We start from the raw sequence: 22,678 nt of genomic DNA on the forward strand, positions 1-22,678 counted from the left end.
GATTTAAATTACCATGGTCAAATATCATCTCGATTAACACCCGATTAACACCGTTAAGCTATTACGCGCTGTCGATAAAATCAATAATTATCGGCTTTTCTGACTGGATTATCAGCCACGACAGCATATTTTCGCCTTTATGGGATTTATTTATGGAGTTGCGGATCCCTCTATTATACATCCCTGACCACACTTATTACTAATTTATATGTATCAATTTATTTATTTTTAAATTATTGACATTATTGATTTATATACCGGTAGTTTACTTTTTAAGAACAAACACACACATAGAGTTTATAATTTTAATGTTGATATCAGGATAAAAAGTGACATTTGAGACCAATTACTGTTCTTAAAATTATCAAAAATGTACGCTTGAAACTTTATTGAAAAGTGACAAAATAATTTCCTAACACTAGTTATTACCCATATTGTTCGCACCTTCCCTAATTGGTGCCGATAAAGGTACGATTGTTATCAGTATGGCAATTATAATAATAGAATAAGACTTATTGGCAATTGGCTTCGTTGTTAAAAACACTCGTTAACGGTTATTCGATCCCACTTGTCCGCTAATCATAACAATGAACGTGTGAATGGCATACATTAAGAGGGTCCATTACTGTCCCTTGATAACAAAAGACTAGTTAATTGGCATGTGACAAACAGGCCCCACCTCCTGCAGTGATTCTCAAGTGTGTTTCTGCATTCGTACCACGATTTTTCGCAACTGAGATTGATCGCGAATATGTATTACACACAAATCGGATATTGACTGACGCATTTTTTTTTAAAATTCAAAATCAGAAATCGGCGAATTTAAGTGCTGACGAAATCGTCATTTTTATAAAAATGACGAAATTTTGTGCTGTCGAAAATAAATGGTTTCACAGTAATAGAACAACCTTCTGTAGACAATAGAGGTCACAGTTTTCATCCAATCTTTATGAAATTTGGTCAGAATGTTTATCTTGATGAAATCTGGGTTGGGATTTTATTTGGGTCATCTGGGGTCAAAAACTAGGTCACTAGGTCAAATAATAGAAAAACCTTGTGTAGACATTAGAGATCACAGTTTTCATCCAACCTTTATGAAATTTGGTCAGAATTCTTGATGAAATCTGGGTGGGATTGTATTTGGGTCATCTGGGGTAAAAATCTAGGTCAAATAAATAGAAAAACCTTCTGTTGACAATAGAGGTCACAGTTTTTATCCAATATTTATGAACTGTGGTCAGAATGTTTATCTTGATGAAATCTGGATTGGGATTGTATTTGGGTCATCTAGAGTCAGGAACTAGGTCACTAGGTCAAATCATAGAAAAACATTGTGTAGACAATAGAGGTCATAGTTTTCATCTGATCTTAATGAGTCAGGTGAGCGATTCAGGGCCATCACGGCCCTCTTGTTATAGTTTATATTATTATTGGCAGTATAATAACATATTAACTGTCGAAATGCCCCTTTAATCTTGAACATATTAAATAACATCATTATCATTTCCACAAATCACAAAGCTGGTCAAGGGTTATACTCATCCTAATTTGCATTGTTCATAACTGATCCACTTGATATACCTGTTAGATGACTGATGTGAATAAAACTTGATTGTGATTGGCAAATCAGATATGACAAATTGTTCAATACTTGTTAATTACCAATTGTCATACATGTAGGTAATCGTTACCTTTGTGTATAGATTACAATGTATTTCATCAATATTTAAAACCTGAAAGTTCATGTCCAAATAACTGATAGCAAATCATTGTAGGTAAACTGCACATTATTTTTAGCTCGGCTGTTTTCGGAGAAATCCCGAGGTATTGTCATAGCCAGCTCATCAACCGCCGTCCGCCGGCGTGGTGCTAAAACCTTAACATTAGCTCTTAAATCAAAGTGCTTTCACCTACAACTTTGAAACTTCATAACATATGTAGATGCACCTTGATGAGTTCTACATGCAACACCCATGTTTGGGTCACTAGGTCAAAGGTTAAGGTCACTGTGACCTCTAAAAAAATAAATAATCAACTGGTTGTACTAATTGGTAATTCTAAAATGTCTTGCAAACACTAATTTTAGTAGAATGCAAAATTTACAATTATATTAAACTAATAGCAGAAAAACATATTAAAACGCCAATTGCAATTTATGAACTCAGATAATTGTACAAAGTTTTTCAAATAGATCTTAACTATATCCCAACTTCCAATAGGGGTGTTGGTTTGCGAGGGTGGTGGTGGATGTATTTAACACTTTGTCTGTCTATATGAGAAATGGTCTGTCACAAGCCAACTTGTCCTGAAAATATTTCTTTTTATCACATTTATGACTCAATCCTGATGAAACTTAGAATCTGAGTCATGTGCGTCAAAAAACTAGGTCACATATTCAAATCTATGAAAAACTTTGACACTACTACTCTAGATACCATATATATCACTCAATCTTGATGAAACTTAGTCAGAATGCTTTTCTTGAAAATATCTAGGCCAGGCTAAAAGCTTGGTCATGTGTGTCAATAAAATAGGTCATCAAGTCAAATTATACAGTAAAAGTTTGAATAAGGCTCAGGTGTGTCAAACAACTAGGTCACTAGGTCAAATCTTAAAAAACTTGTTACCACTCTGTCTCCAGAGGCCACATTAATGACTCAGTCTTGATGAAACTTGGTCTGAGTGTTTATCTTGGCAATATACATACCATGTTTGAATCTGGTTCAAGTGGGATCAAAAACTAGGTCATCAGGTTAAGTCTTCTACAATTGGTGAACCTTGAACTCAGGTGAGCACTTCAAGGCCTTTATTACCCTCTTGTATGAAAATAGTGAAACTTTAACTTTATAAAAAAAAAACAGTTGTAAAACTTAAACATGGAACACTGTATTATGTGAATTGGGAATAAGACATCAAACTGGGAATGGACATCATTTTGGTGATTTTCTCAAACAAAACTATTCATTTCATGATCTACATATATTTTTGTAATATATTATCTATAATTTAAGCTTAATAAGAAATTTTCCATGACTTTTTCATTAACAGTGATTGAATTTTTATCATTTAAAGTGTATTTTTAAACTGTGTACAGTTTCATTTCATGAGGATTTTTTTTTTCAAATAATAAAAAATCCAGTTTTGAAGTATATTCAATTAAAATGATGCTATTATATATGCAAGTATATGTTTATGCCCCCCTTCGAAGAAGAGGGTGTATATTGCTTTGCTCACGTCGGTCTGTCGGTCGGTCTGTCGGTCGGTCGGTCTGTCGGTCCGTCCACCAGGTGGTTGTCAGACGATAACTCAAGAACGCTTGGGCCTAGGATCATGAAACTTCATAGGTACATTGATCATGACTTGCAGATGACCCCTATTGATTTTGAGTTCACTAGGTCAAAGGTCAAGGTCACAGTGACCCGAAATAGTAAAATGGTTTCCGGATGATAACTCAAGAACGCTTATTCCTAGGATCATGAAACTTGATAGGTAGATTGATCATGACAAGCAGATGACCCCTATTGATTTTCAGGTCACTAGGTCAAAGGTCAAGGTCACAGTGGCCCAAAATAGTAAAATGGTTTCAGGATGATAACTCAAGAACGCTAAGGCCTAGGATCATGAAACTTGATAGGTAGATTGATCATGACTCGCAGATGACCCCTATTGATTTTCAGGTCACTAGGTCAAAGGTCAAGGTCACAGTGACCCAAAATAGTAAAATGGTTTCCGGATGATAACTCAAGAACGCTCAGGCCTAGGATCATGAAACTTGATAGGTAGATTGATCATGACCTGCAGATGACCCCTATTGATTTTCAGGTCACTAGGTCAAAGGTCAAGGTCACGATGACCCGAAATAGTAAAATGGTTTCCGGATGATAACTTAAGAACGCTTATTCCTAGGATCATGAAACTTGATAGGTAGATTGATCATGACTAGCTGATGACCCCTATTGATTTTCAGGTCACTAGGTCAAAGGTCAAGGTCACGGTGACCCGAAATAGTAAAGTGGTGTCCGGATGATAACTCAAGAATGCTTATGGCTAGGATCATGAAACTTCATAGGTACATTGATCATGACTGGCAGATGATCCCTATTGATTTTCAGGTCACTAGGTCAAAGGTCAAGGTCACAGTGACAAAAAACATATTCACACAATGGCTCTCACTACAACGGAGAGCCCATATGGGGGGCATGCATGTTTTACAAACAGCCCTTGTTTAATTATAATTTGTAAAACTAGATAAATACAACAGATAAAACTGCACTTTTGATAAAACACAATTTATTCCCAAATTGATGTCTTATTCCCAATTCACATAATACAGTGTTATGGTAACAAATGAAGCACATATTTTATTTGAAACATAATATACAGTCATGAATACACATTCAGTAATTATTGCAATGAATAAGATTTATTCAAATCTTTTTTTTTTTAAGTTTCTTTTTGCAAGTAGCAGAACATAAGCCTCTTTTATTAAAAAAACAATTAAATGTTAAATGTTTTCAAAGTTTCCTCAAGTAACTTTTTAAGTATATATTTTAAAGAATGAAGACTATGGTGAGAATTCCAGCAATCCATCATCACTGTGCAATAACTCCCACCGGTCTGGTTCACCATACAAAGGCAACAATATACTGGAAGTGTACTCCATATCCGCCATGATCTCAATGACAGGTGAGGTTTTTCTACCTCCATAGCCTGGATATAGTGTAAACCGGGGATTGTACTCACGGAGCTACTTAGGGAAATCTAAGTTAAGTCTTTAAATTTGGGAGCCGAAGAATTAGTCTGATGTTTTTTTTTAAATATAAAACAGCTAGTTACAATCTTATATTTTCAAAAGCGAATATATCATTAATGAATGAAAAAGTATTGAAGAACTGATGTCAGTAAACTTAGAAAAATAGAAGTAAAACCTATTTTGCAGCATGAAAACTTGCAATGTCTTTGTAGAAAGTATTTTATTGGATGCTTAAAGTATGACCACTCCCAGGTATAATCAGAGAGTCAGAGAAGACTGGTAAATCGTACGCGGTATTCTCAATCCGGGTCACCAGACGAAGCTCCGAGGGGGAGGAGATATGGGACGTGTATCGACGCTACAGCGACTTCCACGATCTACAAATGATCATGTCAGAAAAGGTATTTTTATGAAATCATGTTAATTTCTTTTATTTTCTCATAAAGGCTGCATTTTGATTGGATTATTATGCTTATAAACTCAGGTGATATGTTTTTTTATTTTCTGATAAACGCACTACTTATGCTAACTAAAAATTTATTTTAATGTCATAAATACATACCTGCTATCCCTAGCTATACCTTTCAAGGAGGGTTAGCTTCTCCAGAAATCTTCAAGCGCCGGAATTAGGCCACCTCTCAAACTGAAAACAGATCGGGTTAAACATAGTACAATGTAACCTAACCGGAAATCAAGAACCGCAACTCATCTTACTTTTCTGGAGACACACCAAGCAAATCGCCATTTTTTATCAGCTTCAAATGTGGACTTTTTGTTCAATTCTGCATGGTGAAATTGGGTTTGAAATTGATGAATTGTATAATTTATCGTTTCTACTTCATTTTGAAATCTTTTCTTGTATTATTTTGTGGAATAATTAATTGTTTTTCACATTTTGACGGGTTTTTACATGTGCTCATGATTTGAGCATGAGGATTTCGTGATTTTTGTCAACAAGTTATTGACTATATTGTACAGTGTAAATACTTTGTTTAACTGATTATTATGCCCCCCTTCGAAGAAGAGGGGGTATAGTGCTTTGCTCATGTCGGTCTGTTGGTCGGTCGGTCTGTCGGTCCGTCCACCAGGTGGTTGTCAGACAATAACTCAAGAACGCTTGGGCCTAGGATCATGAAACTTCATAGGTACATTGATCATGACTCGCAGATGACCCCTATTGATTTTGAGGTCACTAGGTCAAAGGTCAAGGTCACGGTGACCAGAAATAGTAAAATGGTTTTTGAATGATAACTCAAGAACGCATACGCCTAGGATCATGAAACTTCATAGGTAGATTGATCATGACTTGCAGATGACCCCTATTGATTTTGAGGTCACAAGGTCAAAGGTCAAGGTCACGGTGACCCGAAATAGTAAAATGATTTTCGGATGATAACTCAAGAACGCTTTTGCCTAGGAACATGAAACTTCATAGGTACATTGATCGTGACCCGCAGATGACCCCTATTGATTTTCAGGTCACTAGGTCAAAGGTCAAGGTCACAGTGACAAAAATCGTATTCACACAATGGCTGCCACTACAACGGACAGCCCATATGGGGGGCACGCATGTTTTACAAACAGCCCTTGTTTCAGTTATTTTGTTCGTTTAACACTGTTTTCTTACGTGGATTCTTTTCTTTTTCTACTTTCAGAATAAGAATGAATTTACAAATTAGAGGTTCATGTGGTCACATTAAGGCTTCGTGGGATTCCCACAAGTACCGTAGTTACGGTCACCGGGGACCAGTCCGGTCACTGGTCCATGGTACCGATTACCGGGGACCAGTTTGGTCACTGGTCCATGGTACCGGTCACCGGGGACTGGTCCGGTCACCGGTCCCTGGTACTGGGGACCGGTCTGTGGTACCGGGGACCGGTCTGGTCACCGGTCCGTAGTACCGGTCACCAGGGACCGGTCTGGTCACTGGTCCATGGTACCGATCACCGGGGACTGGTCACTGGAATCAGCTAATAAGACCATTCCAAAACGAGGAGAACTGTGGAAAGGGCCTAAGGATTTATCTGATCCTAAGCATAATGAACGTACTAGAAGCTACAAGCCTCCTGTACCAGATCCAACTTCCGGCTTGGATTTCGCCAAATTACCGTTTCAGGAACCTTACATCAATAAGCTGTTGCTTAATATGCCTACTTCTTCAACTTCTGTTTCTGTTCCTTATTCAATGTTGGAACATTGGGAAGTAAGAGAATGCAGATCTTTAGGTTTTACCAACCAGATAGATCTCATGCTAGCAACTATTTTGCAGTTGGTGTGTTATTGGTCGGACTCGGTTCCTGAAGAACTTGTGATTTGTTAATTCATCTTTCACTAACGACATTGTCCCTTTCACATAATGCTGTTTTTTAATGTCGGAAATGCTAAGGATTCGTAGAGATCTTATTCTTTCTTCTTTACCTAAAATTTTTCTATTAGAACCTGATATGTATTCTCTCAGAACGGCACCTCTCTTATCAGAATTTCTTTCTTTCGATGGAAGGATGCAAGACGCAATTTCAGCGGACAAAGATGATCAACTTCATGCTTCTTTAGCTAGAAACAACTCTGGACAACGCTAAGGGGCCTTAAAGCGACCTGCTTCTAGACCAATGGCAAATCCAGTAGTTAAGAAGGATAAGAGGAATAACCTTTTCTCTAAAAGGCCTTCCTTGAATCCTCGGTTAGTTCCTTACAAACAGTCTTCATTTAACAGACCTTCTGTTTCTCAGAAATCTTCTGTTAAGAAATCTAGTAGGAAGAACAAGTCTCAGCTGGATAAGAGTTATTCCAAACCTTTTACTGGCAAGGGTGGACCTCCTACTTACCAGCCCTAGGTACCTACCCTTTCTATCGCCTTCTCCTCCGATGCCTGAAATACCGGAAGGGGCCAGACTTCTTCATTTTTCAAATCGTTGGCTTCGTATAACTTCAGACGCTTGGGTTCATTCTCTAGTTACAGAAGGCCTGACTTTTCCATTCGAAAACAGACCTCCACTTTCTCGCGTCCCTGTAGAGCTGGTATCTCCGCATCCACAGATTCCAGAGTCCATTCTCGGCCTCTTGGAAAAACAGGTGGTAGAAAGGGTTACAGCCCCTTATTCTCCAGGATTTACAGTCGTCTTTTTCATGTTCAAAAGAAAAATGGTTCCTGGAGACCATTTATAGACTTAAAAGTTTTCAACACGTATCTACTCAAACCAACTTTCAAAATGGAGACTCCTCCCTTCATAAGGAATTCCATCAAACCTCTGCACTGGGGGATGTCCTTGGATCTGGAAGATGCATACTTCCATGTTCCTATACATCCCAACTACCGCAAGTACCTTCGTTTTGCATTTCGAGGCCAGGTATACCAGTTCCGGGCGATGCCATTTGGGTTGGCAACAGCCCCTCTAGTCTTTACCAAGCTTATGGCTACAGTAGGAGCACATTTCCGAGTTCACGGTATTCTGCTTCTTCAGTACTTTGACGACTGGCTGTTACACCAGCTCGATCGTCAATTGCTTCTGCACCATCTGGAATTTTCTTGGATGGAACTCCTATCTTTAGGGCTCCTTTTAAATGCAGACAAATCAGACCTCGTTCCATCTCAAGATTTCACTTTTGTGGGAATGAATTTCTTGACTCACATCAACAAGGTCAGAGTGCCTCGTCAACGTATATCAGACCTTCTGGTGAAGGTCAATTGGGTTTTGTCCCAATCTCATATAACAGCTCAAGAGTTCCTATCTCTCAACGGTATCCTGAGCTCAGTAGCAGACTTTGTGCAATTAGGACGTCTGTTCCTTCGTCCTCTTCAGCATTACCTCTCAGCTTGTTGGAAATGGTCTCCGGACAATCTGTTATCGCAGATTCCTATTCTTCCGGAGTTAATACCACATCTTAAGTGGTGGCTAGACGAGGAGACTCTCTTGGCAGGAGTGCCTCTTATTCCTCCGCAACCGTCATTGTATCTTATGACGGATGCGAGCAAGGAAGGGTGGGGTGCTCATCTAGAACCACTCAGTCTGACAGTTTCGGGGTTGTGGTCTCATCAGGAGTCACATATGCATATCAACAATCTAGAAATGCGAGCGGTGTTTCTAGCTGTATCTCATTTCCAGTCACATCTTCGAGACTCTTGTGTGATGGTGTCAGCAGACAACACATCAGTTGTGACTTACATTCAGGCACAGGGGGGAACACATTCTCACTCCCTGTATCTGGAAACCAGGGAATTACTTGTTCTTTGCAAGACGCTCAACATTTTTCTTCTGGCCAAATATATTCCAGGTCGTCTCAACGCCCTGGCGGATGGGTTGTCTCGCAAACACTAATTACTTCCATTGGAGTGGACACTTCATCAGGAAGTGACCAATCAGATTTTTCTTGTGTTCGGTTATCCTTTAGTCAACTTATTTGCAACCAGACACAATCACAGACTTCCTCTGTATGTGAGTCCGGTTTACGATCCAGCAGCGTGGGCAGTAGACGGGCTTTTGTTTGCTTTGGATCAACTGGACGCTTATGCTTATCCCCCACCCATTCTGATTCCCCAAATATTTGCGAAAATCAGGGTGAGTTTGTATCGCATACCGTAGGTTTCCACGTATGGCGCGCAGTGTTTTACCTCCAAAATTCAAATTAAAAAGCTGGTGCGCGCTATACATTGATACAACACTATCCTGGCTGCTATATTGGTAAAAAATATGTTGTATACCGGTAATCGTAAAAAATAAAAATGGCCGCCATGTTTTTTTCCAGAAAACTACCACCCAGTAATCGTACAGACTGAGGGGCCATTGTCGAAACAAGAAGTCGCTACTGGTAGATATGAATGCGGTAGAAGAAGTTTTGGTCAAAAATAAATTTGTTTGAATAAACTTGCGGACATTTCTTTGTTTGTGTTTTTACACTTCTTTATTGATGAATTCCAATGGGGATTGTTGTCAACATTCCGGATAGCAGGCAAGGGTAGGTACAAACGAGGTCTTTTTTGCGGGTAACGGTAGGTGTGAAAGGGGGTCATTTTGCACTTCGTAATTGGCAGATGTTATTGAGTAATATGTGCCACGACTTGTTAAGACGCTTATTGACATTTGAGAAACTAATTGACACTTGAGATCGTGAAGATATGCATGAGAACGTGAAGATATGCAATTGCATTTTGGGTTTATATATATTGAACGTTGAACAGTGGTGTACCTCAACAAGTGTATCCCTGTCTCCCATGCCACATTCAAATTAACCGGTAATGCCCATGCTTTCCCCGAGGAAAAATCACACGATGAACACTAATTCTTATTTTCTCACGTTTTCATGAAATGCACGTGGACTGTTAATCTTTTGCTAGAAAATTAAAAAATTGTAAAAAAAGTATAGTGCTATGCAACCCATGCTCGTAATCATAATGACGCTTCCTATTTTGAATGCTTAATTAAGCTTTCCAATGCCCCGGATTATTGGATTGTGCAATAGAAAAATGGCGGCCATTTTCGGTCCGATTTGGTGGTTTTATTGTCTTTTAAATATTTTTTCTCCATTTTTGCATTAAAAAAACAGCCTGCGCGCTATACACGGGAGCGCGCTATACGTGGAAACCTACGGTACTCCTGATGCCCCTTGGTGGCCCAGGAGATCGTGGTTCAACGATCTTCTCAGTCTCCTGTACGATTATCCCAGGACACTTCCTTACAGATCAGATCTGCTGTCTCAAAGAGGCAGACTTCATGCGGATCCAGCAATGTTCCACTTACACGTCTGGCCGTTATCAGGCAATCCTCGTTGCTTCTGCAAGGAGAAAGTCCAGCGATTTCGGAACTGATTCGATCTATGGAACTTAAACGTCCTGTTTCTCGTACACTGGCGCCTAAATGGGATTTGGCTTGTGTTCTTGATTCTCTTACTAAGGCTCCATATGAACCTCTAGATCAAGCTTCTTTACAGTTCCTAACTTGGAAGACCGTTTTCCTTCTTACTATGGCTTCAGCCAAAAGGAGAAGTGAAATTCATGCTCTTTCTATTGAGGATGGTCATCTTCGTTTTGATTCCTCAGATGGATCTGTTACATTGCTATGTCAGCCTGAGGATTTCTTGCTAAAAATCAACTCCCCTCTATGGCTTCTAAACCCTTCAAAGTTCCAAGTCTTCCTAATACTTGTGGGCATGAAGATGATGATAGACTTCTTTGCCCGATCAGGGCGTTAAAATTCTTAAAAGAGTAAAGTCTATTTGAGGTTCTTGTAAGAGACTTTTCATTCTGTTAAAAGGGGGGAGATGTGTCTGCGACTTCTATTTCTCGTTGGGTAGCCCCGACTATTAAGAAGGCGTATTCATCTCTCTCATCTAGGGATTTATCCCTTTTTAAGATCAGACAGCATGAATTAAGAGCTCTTTCAGCTTCGTGGGCGTATATTAATAATGTTCCACTTTCGGAAGTGCTTCAAGCTGCTTTCTGGAGGAATCCAACCACCTTTTCCTCATTCTATCTTCGTTCTCTTGAGTGTCAACAGGACAATTTATATATGTTGGGTCCTCTTGTGGTTGCTCAAACAGTAGTTTCTTCCATGGCATAAATGTACTGGTGCTATCCAGAAACTATGTACAATACTGTACTAACGAAGATTATATGAGGACATATTTCTACTATCTCTGGCTGAAAAACCTGAATATGGGTTTTTGCTGTGATGGGAAAATATAACGAGAACCTCCTGCCACAGTTACAAAATCAGCTAGGGATAGCAGGTATGTATTTATGACATTAAAACAAATTTTCTTTAAATAAAATTCATTTTAATTATTAAATACTTACCTGCTATCGGTAAGTCCCATCTCCCACGCTGCTCATCATTTAATATTTTCATTAATGCATGAAAAGTAAGATGAGTTGCGGTTCTTGATTTCTGGTTAGGTTACATTGTACTATGTTTAACCCGATCTGTTTTTAGTTAGAGAGGTGGCCGAATTCCGGCGCTTGAAGATTTCTGGAGAAGCTAACCCACCTTGAAAGGTATAGCTAGGGATAGCAGGTAAGTATTTAATAATTAAAATGAATTTTATTTTAAGAAAATTTGTTTTCCACTTCAATAAGGGTGTTAAATACCAAAGTCTTCAAAATGTCAAAGATTAAAGGAAACAAGGAAATTTGTTGAATTGATATCCCCCCCCCCCCCAAATTAAGTTTGTTTATGGATGGGTGCAAATCTCTTGATATTTGTTATAATCCTAAAAAAATATTTAAGTGTAGGGTAATTCTTTTATGCATTGCTATTCTCCTCATTGATATCTATGCAACCATGCAGTTTTATATTGAAGTATTGTAGCGTATTTGAGATATAGCCCTGAAAAGTTACACAATACAAAATCAACAAAGGGCAATAACTCTTATTTAAGTAAGTGTAGGGTTATGGTTTTTAAGCATGACACTTCTCCTCATTGATATCAATACACACATGAAGTTTCATGTTGAAGTCTTGCATGGTATTTCAGATATAGCCCTGAAAAGTTACATCATGCAAAAAGCAATGGGCAATAACTCTAATTTAAGAAAGTGTAGGGTTATGGTTCATGTGCATGGCACATCTCTTCATTGATATCAACACACCCATGAAGTTTCATGTTGATATCTTATACAGTTTTTGAGATAAAGCCATGCAAAGTTTTGTGACAGACGGACGGACTGACGGTTGGATAGACAGATGGACAGTCGGACAGACAGACCCAATTCTATATCCCTCCGCCTTTGGCAAGGGATGATAAATGTAATTCGTTTTTTTAAGGTAAGGATGAAGGGGATTGATAACCATCTGAAATAATTACCAACCTGGCTTACATCCACTTATGTGAGCTTAAAATAACATAAATAATAAAAATCAATGATATTTTTGCAAAATATTATATAAAATAAAGTTAACCCATACAAAATCACTGTTCCTATAGCAAAAGCTTAAATTACGTGGTGTAGTTACATAGATTAAAAGAAATACAAAATGCTTGTTTTTATATATTTTGTGCAACAATATATTCCATGTTAATTTCCCACCACAATATCTGAAGATTTACAAGCAAACGTGTTACTGGCTTCGGGCAGTGTCGGATAAATAATGTATTCATGGGAACTACGTAGTGCTTCAGAAGCTGCCCAAAGCCAATATCGTGTTCGCTTGTAAATGTTCGGATATTGTAGCCAGAAATTCACATGGAATATGTGACTCAGAAAAATAAAAACAAGCATTATGTATCGTGTTAAATCTATGTTACCAGACCACATCTGGCATTTTAATTTCGGCTACTGCTATAAGGAACATTGATTTGTTATGTGTAAACTTGATTTTTCGAAATAGTGTACAAAATATTTGTTGATTTTGAGTGTTTATGGGCTTTAAAGACATCTTGCAGTATTAAATATTAAATAAAGTAACAAAAACAAAAACAAATTGTCCTTGACCAGATGATGGTTAAAATGTACTTGTTATTTCTTTTTTATATTTCAGTTGCCTCATTTCCATGGACCATCTTTGCCACCAAAATCGTTGTTAAGAAATAACACTGACGAGTTTTTGGAAAAACGAAGAAAAGCTCTGGATACATATTTACAGGTACCAGGGTTGGGCCAGAAGGTTTGCATTCAAGATCAAATCATTCTGTTTGTCATGTGAATAAGGTGTTCTTAATGAAAGATTGTTTTCTGTGACAATTTTGGGAAGAACTATTGCCCTTAGTCTGTTTTTAGCTCACCTGAGCGCATTGTCTTGTGTTTGTTGGTGTGTGTTTGAAGTGCTTGCGCTAACTTTTTCTTTTAACAACTTAATCACTTTTCAGATTTTAACAACCTTCACAGGACTTATCCTTGGATGACCCTGTTTCAGAGGGTTTTAATTGTTCTGGTCCATTACTTATATAGGTCACTAGAGCTTAAAATAGTTAGAATCATGGTCATGTGCATCCTCAAACTAGGTCATTGGGTCCAATCTTAGGGCTGTTTTACACATAATGCTGCTGTTCTCAGGTGACCACTTTTCGTATGGTTGGTCAGTTGGGAGTATTGCTAGGTCTTAACCCCACCCAGACCTTTGCATACAGTGTAATGTGAACAAAGGCTCATTGCCTAATTTTTTTTATTTAATTATCTCTATTGAATAATACAAATAAATATCTTGTGAATTCATTCAAATTCATACATATTTGTAAACATATAAGTTTATCAACGATAATATTGTTGTTTACGCATGCATCATGCATTTAGTAAATCTGACAGTTAGTATAACGTTCATTGGAAGATATTTTAAAAGAATGGTCATGACAGCACGTCTGAAAATGTATAAAAAGCAAAATCGCTGTTATGAACCAAAAGTATGGCATAACAGTATCGTTTTCATTCAAAGAAACAGACACAAAAAGCTTTTTAAAATGTATTTGTCCACAAACAGCATTTTCATTCAAACAAACACACAAGATATGCACAATTTATCTTAAATAAGTAAAAGATTTAATGACATAGATGTTTAAAATATACATACAATAATGATCAATCAAAATATAAAAACCACATCAAGCAAAAAACTTCAAACTATATAAAATGATGCTTAATCGAAAAACAACATATCACATCACCCACAAATATTTAAACCACATACAGTCATTCTAACTCACAACTGTGCAATAAAATCTTCCTGGTAAATCATTCTAGAGTCCAGTAGCATTACCTTATCTTTCTTTAAAAGCGCAACGTTCTACAATTGTTCGACGAACTGCCAAATTTTGGACTCATTTCCCTTTGACTCAGACTCCTCTGCACTTGCGTACGTACAACATATAACTCACTTTATCATACCACCGCTTTGATATCTGCCTGACATAACGTTGCCTGATATATTTTTTTATATCATGGTCAACAGGAAGTTCCTATATCAGTCAATGTTTGGAGTTACGTGGGGTTTGCAATAAAGACAACAATTTCTTTCAACATGAATCAGTTTTAACAAAACAAGCAATTTGATACCAAGAACGTACATATTTTATTCTAGTTTAAAGTCATAAATCACAAAAACGTTTATTTAAAAAAAAATCACCATAGCCCGCACTTCAGAAGTTAAATGACGTCATCAATGGGACAATAAATCTTAAATACTGATATTGTCTAGCACCCGCAAATGTTGCACAGAAAGTCAAGACAAATGATAACTGTATGCTAATCCTCAACTATTTAAACAAACGATTAAACACGCTTATGTCAATATTGACACCATCATCAAAATGTCAATTTCAATACACATCTCCAAAATGGTGTCTCCAAACCAATCGGTGAAGTGTGTTCTTCGATTAAATTTGTCGCTGCAGTCCATTCCTGATCTCCAATTCAAGATGTTTATAATAAAAGCAGCTGTACTCTTTGCATTCATAGTGAACACAACTTTTTTTTTCTCGATACAATGTTTAAAATAAGCGATTATTTGTGTCGTCTTTTCGAACGCCGTTTCTACATGTATGTCAAAGTGTAAAAGCCGGATCAGCAAAATCAGCGGGGATCCGTACATTTTAAATATAAAAAATGGATTGTTTTGCAGATGTGGAAAATGTGGTATGATTAACAGAAAAACAGGTTACTGTCCCATTGTTTTGTAATATATCAGGCTCGGCACGAATAAAATAACGGCTCTGCAAGCCTCGCCGTTATATTATTCTAAGCCTCGCCTGATATATTACAAAACGATGGGACAGTAACCTGTTATTTTCTATATATGACAAGCAAATTTTTTCCAGATTAAAACAACTTCACACAATTGACTCGCTACTCTAATGTAAGGAATTTTCGTGAACAACTCATAGTTGATCCGTGATTCATTATTCCAATTGCATGTAAAATTGATGTTTACGTCTGAAAACTCTTGAAGAATGATACGAAAATGTTATTTTCAAATCCATATTTTGTTATGTAATTACTACCTCAAGGTTGTAAGTAGATTATGCTCTGGTTACTGATAGTGGCTATTTAATTAGAGATAATTAAATACTAAAAATGTGTTCCATACTCTGACATAACTCATTTTGTAGAATGCCCCCATAATTAGCCCTGGAAAACAAACCTTCTCAAGGCCGTATTATTAATCTTCTCACAGTGGGCCTCATTTATCATATCAAAAGCAGTTACTGCAATCACATTCTTCAGCTGCAAAATAGAGGACCAATAGACACTTTGACATCAGAGGTAAGAGAAAACAACCCATATTGATCATTTGAGTGTTTACTTTTTGCACCTAAAAAGACTTTCTGTACACAGGTGAATAATGGCTTTTGAAGTGAAATTTGCTGGTCGCTGGCCGTTGTAGACAAGTGTCTGTTATTCTAAGTTGTAATTTAGAATAATTTTCTTCAGGAGGGAATCTAGACTGACTGCTGTAGGCAGGTGCCTGCTGTTCTCAGGTGACAGAAAAGGCATGTTAGACTTTAGTTATCACACACAGATCACAAAATGTACACATTTGTTAAAGGTTAGTTTTTACATTTCTTAGGTGAGCAAATCATTTAAGCCCTCTTGTTTTAATATGTTTATGGTAAGAACATAAATGAATTCTAATAATAACTCAGATCACATACAGTGAGTGTCATTCAGAGAAAAGAGACTACTGTAATTACTTGAAGTTTTTGGACACTCTAAATTTTCGGACACCCCCGTTTTAAGCCTCAATAGTTATTTGTCGTGACTCTAAATTTTGGGTTTTTGTCTAAATTTTTGGACTGTTTATTAGCTCGGCTGTTTTAAGAGAAAACCCAAGCTATTGTCATAGCCAGCTCGTCGTCCGCCGTAGGCGTCGTGCTTAAACCTTAACATTGGCCATTACTTTTTAAATATTGAAGATAGCAACTTGATATTTGGCATGCAAGTGTATCTCATGGAGCTGCACATTTTGAGTGGTAAAATTTCAAGGTGAACATCATCCTTCAAGGTCTAAGGACGAAAAAACAAATCCAAGGGAAGTAATCAGCTTTCAATGGACATAATTATCTGACCTGCCAACATATATATTTTTGTTAAATAAATCAAAGCGGGGCAGTAGGTGGCATTGTGTTTCTGACAAACACATCATGGTAAAAGGTCAAGGTAAAGGTCATCCTTCAAGGTCTAAGATCAAAAATACAAATTCAAGGGAAGTAATAAGCTTTAAAGGGAGATAATTATTCAATATTGAACATAGAAACTTGATATTTGGCATGCATGTGTATCTCATGGAGCTGCACATTATGTGTGGTGAATCTACAGTCACATTAGTGGCTTTTAATTATTTGCTACTAAAAATAGACATTTGTTAGAGACAATTATTTTCAAGGGAAGTAATTTATATAATTATAAATCTCATTATATATTTCCTTACCAAGAATTTAAGTTCTTTTCACAGTAACTGTACAGATTTATTATTTTGATTATTTATAACTCAAATGATTGATTTGTTAAAGTTTTTTTAATGATATAATAATCATTTCTTACCTGTTCTAATTTGTGAATGCTAGTTTTCATTAAATACCAGTGAACTTATGTCAATAGATATATGATGAACTCTGGCTATGATCTCTTTGATAAACCACAGGCCTTGGCTGTCAGTGATGTCTGACTTGGTCATTGTTTACTGTCTACAGACCCCCCCCCCCTGTTGGATTGGACTAATCTAAGGGAAGTAATAAGCTTTAAAGGGAGATGATTTCTATACCTGCCAAATGATAAATAGAAATTTTATTTCAAAGCGGCGCAGTAGGGGGCATTGTGTTTCTGACGACTGTGACCTCTAAAAAAAATAAATAAATTCTGACAAGCTTTCGCAGCCGAGCGTGGCATCGTTATCAATGCTCTTGTTTTACAATACTATTTATGCTCCCCTTCGAAGAAGAGGGGGTATATTGTTTTGCACATGTAGGTCGGTCCGTCTGTCCGTCCACCAGATGGTGTCCGGATGATAGCTCAAGAACGCTTAGGCCTAGGATCATGAAACTTCATAGGTACATTGATCATGACTGGCAGATGACCCCTATTGATTTTCAGGTCACTGGGTCAAAGGTCAAGGTCACAGTGACTCGAAATATTTAAATGGTTTCCGGATGATAACTCAAGAATGCTTAGGCCTAGGATCATGAAACTTCATAGGTACATTGATCATGACTGGCAGATGACCCCTATTGATTTTCAGGTCACTAGGTCAAAGGTCAAGGTCACAGTGACTCGAAATAGTAAAATGGATTCCGCATTATAACTCAAGAAGGCTTATGCCTAGGATCATGAAACTTCATAGGTACATTGATCATGACTGGCAGATGACCCCTATTGATTTTCAGGTCACTAGGTCAAAGGTCAAGGTCACAGTGACTCAAAACAGTAAAATGGTTTCGGATGATATCTCAAGAATGCTTACGCCTAGGATCATGAAAATTCATAGGAACATTGATCATGACTGGCTGATGACCTCTATTGATTTTCAGGTCACTAGGTCAAAGGTCAAGGTCACAGTGACTTCAAATAGTAAAATGGTTTCTGGATGATAACTCAAGAATGCTTACGCCTAGGATCATAAAACTTCATAGGTACATTGATCATGACTGGCAGATGACCCCTATTGATTTTCTGCTCACTAGGTAAAAGGTCAAGGTCACAGTGACTCAAAATGGTAAAATGGTTTCCAGATGATAACTCAAGAATGCTTACGCCTAGGATCATGAAACTTCATAGGTTCATTGATCATGACTGGCAGATGACCCCTATTAATTTTCAGGTCACTAGGTCAAAGGTCAAGGGTCACAGTGACTCGAAACAGTTAAATGGTTTCCTGATGATAACTCTAGAATTATTGTCCCCTACGTGTCACTGGAGGGGACTTATGGTTTGCACTCCATCTGTCTGTCTGTCTGACTGTCTGTCCATCACACTTTTCTGGATCCTGCGATAACTTTAAAAGTTCTTCATATTTTTTCACGAAACTTCAAACAAGGATAGATGGCAATATGGACATTATGCACGTCATTTCATTTTGTTCCTACGTCAAAAATTCTAGTTGCTTTGGCAACAAATAGACTAGAAATACTGCTGACAATGGTGGTTTTCTGGATCCTGCGATAACTTAAAAAGTTCTTAATATTTTTTCATGAAACTTGCAACATGGATAGATGGCAATATGGACATTATGCACGTCATTTCATTTTGTTCCTACGTCAAAAATTGTGGTTTCTTTGGCAAAAAAAAATAATCTGAAAATGGTGGAATTTCTGACAATGGTGGAACCGGTAGGGGACCATATTGCTTGACAATAGCCTTGTTAAACCTAGGATCATGAAACTTCATAGGTACATTGATCATGACTGGCAGATGACCCCTATTGATTTTCAGGTCACTAGGTCGAAGGTCAAGGTCACAGTGACAAAAAACGTATTCACACAATGGCTGCCACTACAACTGACAGCCCATATGGGGGGCATGCATGTTTTACAAACAGCCCTTGTTTATCAGAATTTTAAACTGGTACACTTATCTTACGGAATCCGGATAGTGCCATCTAAAATCTCACCCTTCTTTCATCAAGGGCGACACACGAAGCTATACACGATATTGTGCGTGACAGTCGCGGTGACGCACAATATTTGGCGCGACAGTCGCGGCGGCGCACGATATTTTGCGCTATAAACGAAGCGACTCGCGAGTATGTACCACAAAATATCGCCCTTGTGTAGTCTTGCGTTCAAAGGGCGATGCACGAAACACGAAGTGACACACGATATTTTGCGCAACAGTAGCAGCGACGCACGATATTTAAGAATTCAAATATTGCCCATATTATCCGAATCTCGTGTATCGCGGTCTAATTTCAGACTGCGACACAGGACGCATGAAGCGATACTCAATATTTTGTGTGACAGTCGCGGCGACACGCCATATTTGTACTTTTCAAATAGCGCTGTTATAAAATCGCCTGTCGACCTATAAAAGGGCGACAGTCACGTTCATAAAGGGCGACGGTCGCGTTAGTTAAGTGCGACGGTCGTGTTCAAAGGGTGAGATATCACATATAAATGGGCCATTGTCGATATATTTAACACGATATATCGCCTTTTGGGCTACCTACACAAGTGCAATATTTCTTGGTACATAATAGCGCGTCGCTTCGTGTGATTATAGATGGCACTATCCGGATTCCGTATCTGGTGGTACTTCAATCATCATGCCCTTTTACAACCGGATTAAGGTAATAAAACCTCCAAGAGGAAAGCCTTATGGAAATGGACTGTTACATTTGTGTTATTGGGTAAATAACTATGTATACAGGTAATAGACAATGATCTCACCCAACAGCTTAAAGTGAAACATATACACCATTAGTTGGTATATTAACTAATATACATAACTGTTTACACCGAGCAGGTGGTTGAGAACCACTAATTGTGTGATCCAATGTGCCTAACACCTATCTGCATCCATGAATATAACAATGATGATGATGATATATCGAAATCTTAATAAATCCTTACCTGGGACCTATTAAGTCTATGCAGTTAAGCTAGACAGTAAGTTCTTCCACGATAACAGAAGGAAGGCTACTAATGACAATTTGTACCCTAACACCGGTTGACAAAAATGCGTTTCAAAATGTTGAATCGTGATTCGTCAACTTGTATTCTGTACAATTGTATAGTGTACACTTGTTCGATGCTGAATTGTAGCAGATTACTAAAACCAATCGTACAACTTAGAAAGTATTGAACATGCTAATGTAGTTTTTATGCTCCCGGATCGAATGATCGGGGGTATATTGTTTTTGGCCTGTCTGTCATTGTGTGTGTATTGCTAATGTAGTTTTTATGCCCCCGGATCGAATGATTGGGGGTATATTGTTTTTGGCCTGTCTGTCATTGTGTGTGTATGTCACAAACTTTAACCTTGGTTAAACTTTTCCATTAACTTTTGCATTATTGAAGATAGCAACTTGATATTTGGTATGCATGTGTATCTCATGGAGCACACATTTTGAGTGGTGAAAGGTCAAGGTCATACTGTCAAGGTCATCCTTCAAGGTCAAAGGCAAAATATATGGCTTCAAAGCACAGTAGGGGGCATTGTGTTTCACAAACATTGCTCTTGTTCATCATCTTACTTTCAGATGGATCTATTATCTTTTATTTATTATTATGACTACAATATTAAGATATAGACTTTATATATATGCACTATCTTCATTTTCAGATCTGAAGTTTAAGAGTTTAAGAAGTTACATGTTTGTATTTAAATATTTAAACCTGTTCAAGTAAGTCTACACATGTGTACTGTGGACATCGAATTAAAATGAAAATATCTCTATATTCATTATTGATTTATTTGCATATCGATTTTGTAGAATCAGAACATACAACATTTAACACTTTGCAATTGTACAAAACAGATATTAAAATGTTGTATTTAAGCATTTAAAAAATTCTCTGTAAAACAAATGAGCTGAATATTCAACATGTGCAACATTTCTGGTGATGAATATTATTGGCGACTTTCCCTTCCATACTATAGAGGCTACATGTATGCCTCAATTTTGATGATGCTTGATTAGAATGTTTATCTTGGCAATATGTAAACTGGATATTAATCTGGGTAAAAAAACTTGATGTCTCATGGTCAGAATGTTATATTGACAATATGAAGGCGCTGTTTAAATCTGGATCTGGAAGTGGGCTCAAAATCTAGTTCACTTGGTCAATTCTTAAACAAATGGTTCTGTGAACACTTAAGTGAAATAATCACCCTCTTGTTATCATCCTTTCTTAAAAACTACATATGATATGCATATTTTGTTTTAATAAGACTGTCTGTACTATAACCGTTTTCTCCTTCCGGTCATTCAGTGCATGGCCCAAAACAACATGATCAGTTTTGGCAATTAATAGGGGTAAGTTCGCTGCCACCAGTCCACGTTGAATTTGTGAACAAGTATTAAATCCAAACTCAAATGTCTTCTACTAATTTTATTTCACAATCACACATTTATTCAAGAAAATTCACTATGAAATTCACTATTATGATTAGTAATGAAAAGTATATTTAAAACATAAAAGTGTTGATATCAAGGCACAAGATTTCAATAGTTTATATTCAAAGCATCCGTCCGTTCTCCTCCCCTTTTTCTCCCCCAAACCCCCTGTAAATACTGTTCGAATAGGACTGTATGCACATTTCTGGGAATATGCAAATTTCTGGAATTTTGCAGAAATGACCATGATGTATGGCAATTTTCAGAAATGAAAAGATTTACAGAAATTTGCAGAAATGAAGAGAGATGGCCTACACCTGGTACTTATCAGAAGTGTGTGAGACTGGCAATTAGATTTCAGAAATATTCATGACTTCCAGCTTGAATATAATTAAATTGCAAAAATAAGCTTATTGAAAAATGCACCAATACAACATTGCCCTTTTTGCATATAATGTATTTGCTGGAAAATTGCTTTTTTTTGTGAATTCTGTGAGGAGGATTTCTTGAAAATTAAAAAGAGGTAACAACTTTAAACTTAATAGAGAACATATCTTATTTATGGGATTTGCAGTTCATAAGGACGATATATCCTGCAATCATATTTTTAGAGTTATTGCTTTGTTCATTATTTTTCTTAAATTTGGTCTGGAGCTTATCTTGAAAATTAAACAAGGTATCAATTTGAAATTTAATAGGTGTGTAGATCGAATTGAGGGGATGTGATGTTACTTTCACAAAGCCACTTCTCTATATGCTTCCATATTTACAGTAAGTTAATTGCCCTCTTTAACTAATTTATACTTAATTTTTTTCCTCAGCCTCTCTGGGTAATGGTTAGAGGTATCAACATAGAATGTAATTTTTACAAAGTGGCCAAGCAGTGGTAGCCCAGTGCACAAGAACTATAATAACTCCTGCTTTCATTTCACGGTTATTGCCCCGAGTGTTAGT

The 22,678-nt window shown here is 37.3% G+C and overlaps 1 protein-coding gene across 2 annotated transcripts in view; it reads left to right on the forward strand.

Moving 5' to 3' along the window:
- LOC127855591 (sorting nexin-13-like) overlaps positions 1-22,678 on the forward strand; it is a 117,091-nt gene that overhangs the window by 34,289 nt on the left and 60,124 nt on the right. For both annotated transcript variants that reach the window (XM_052391333.1, XM_052391332.1), the window contains exons 17-19: positions 4,557-4,686; positions 5,006-5,154; positions 13,226-13,330. In XM_052391333.1, coding sequence (XP_052247293.1) covers positions 4,557-4,686; positions 5,006-5,154; positions 13,226-13,330 — 384 coding nt within the window. The remainder of the gene's footprint in view (positions 1-4,556; positions 4,687-5,005; positions 5,155-13,225; positions 13,331-22,678) is intronic.

Source organism: Dreissena polymorpha, chromosome 13 (genome assembly GCF_020536995.1).
Source record: "Dreissena polymorpha isolate Duluth1 chromosome 13, UMN_Dpol_1.0, whole genome shotgun sequence".
NCBI classification, from domain to species: Eukaryota; Metazoa; Mollusca; class Bivalvia; order Myida; family Dreissenidae; genus Dreissena; species Dreissena polymorpha.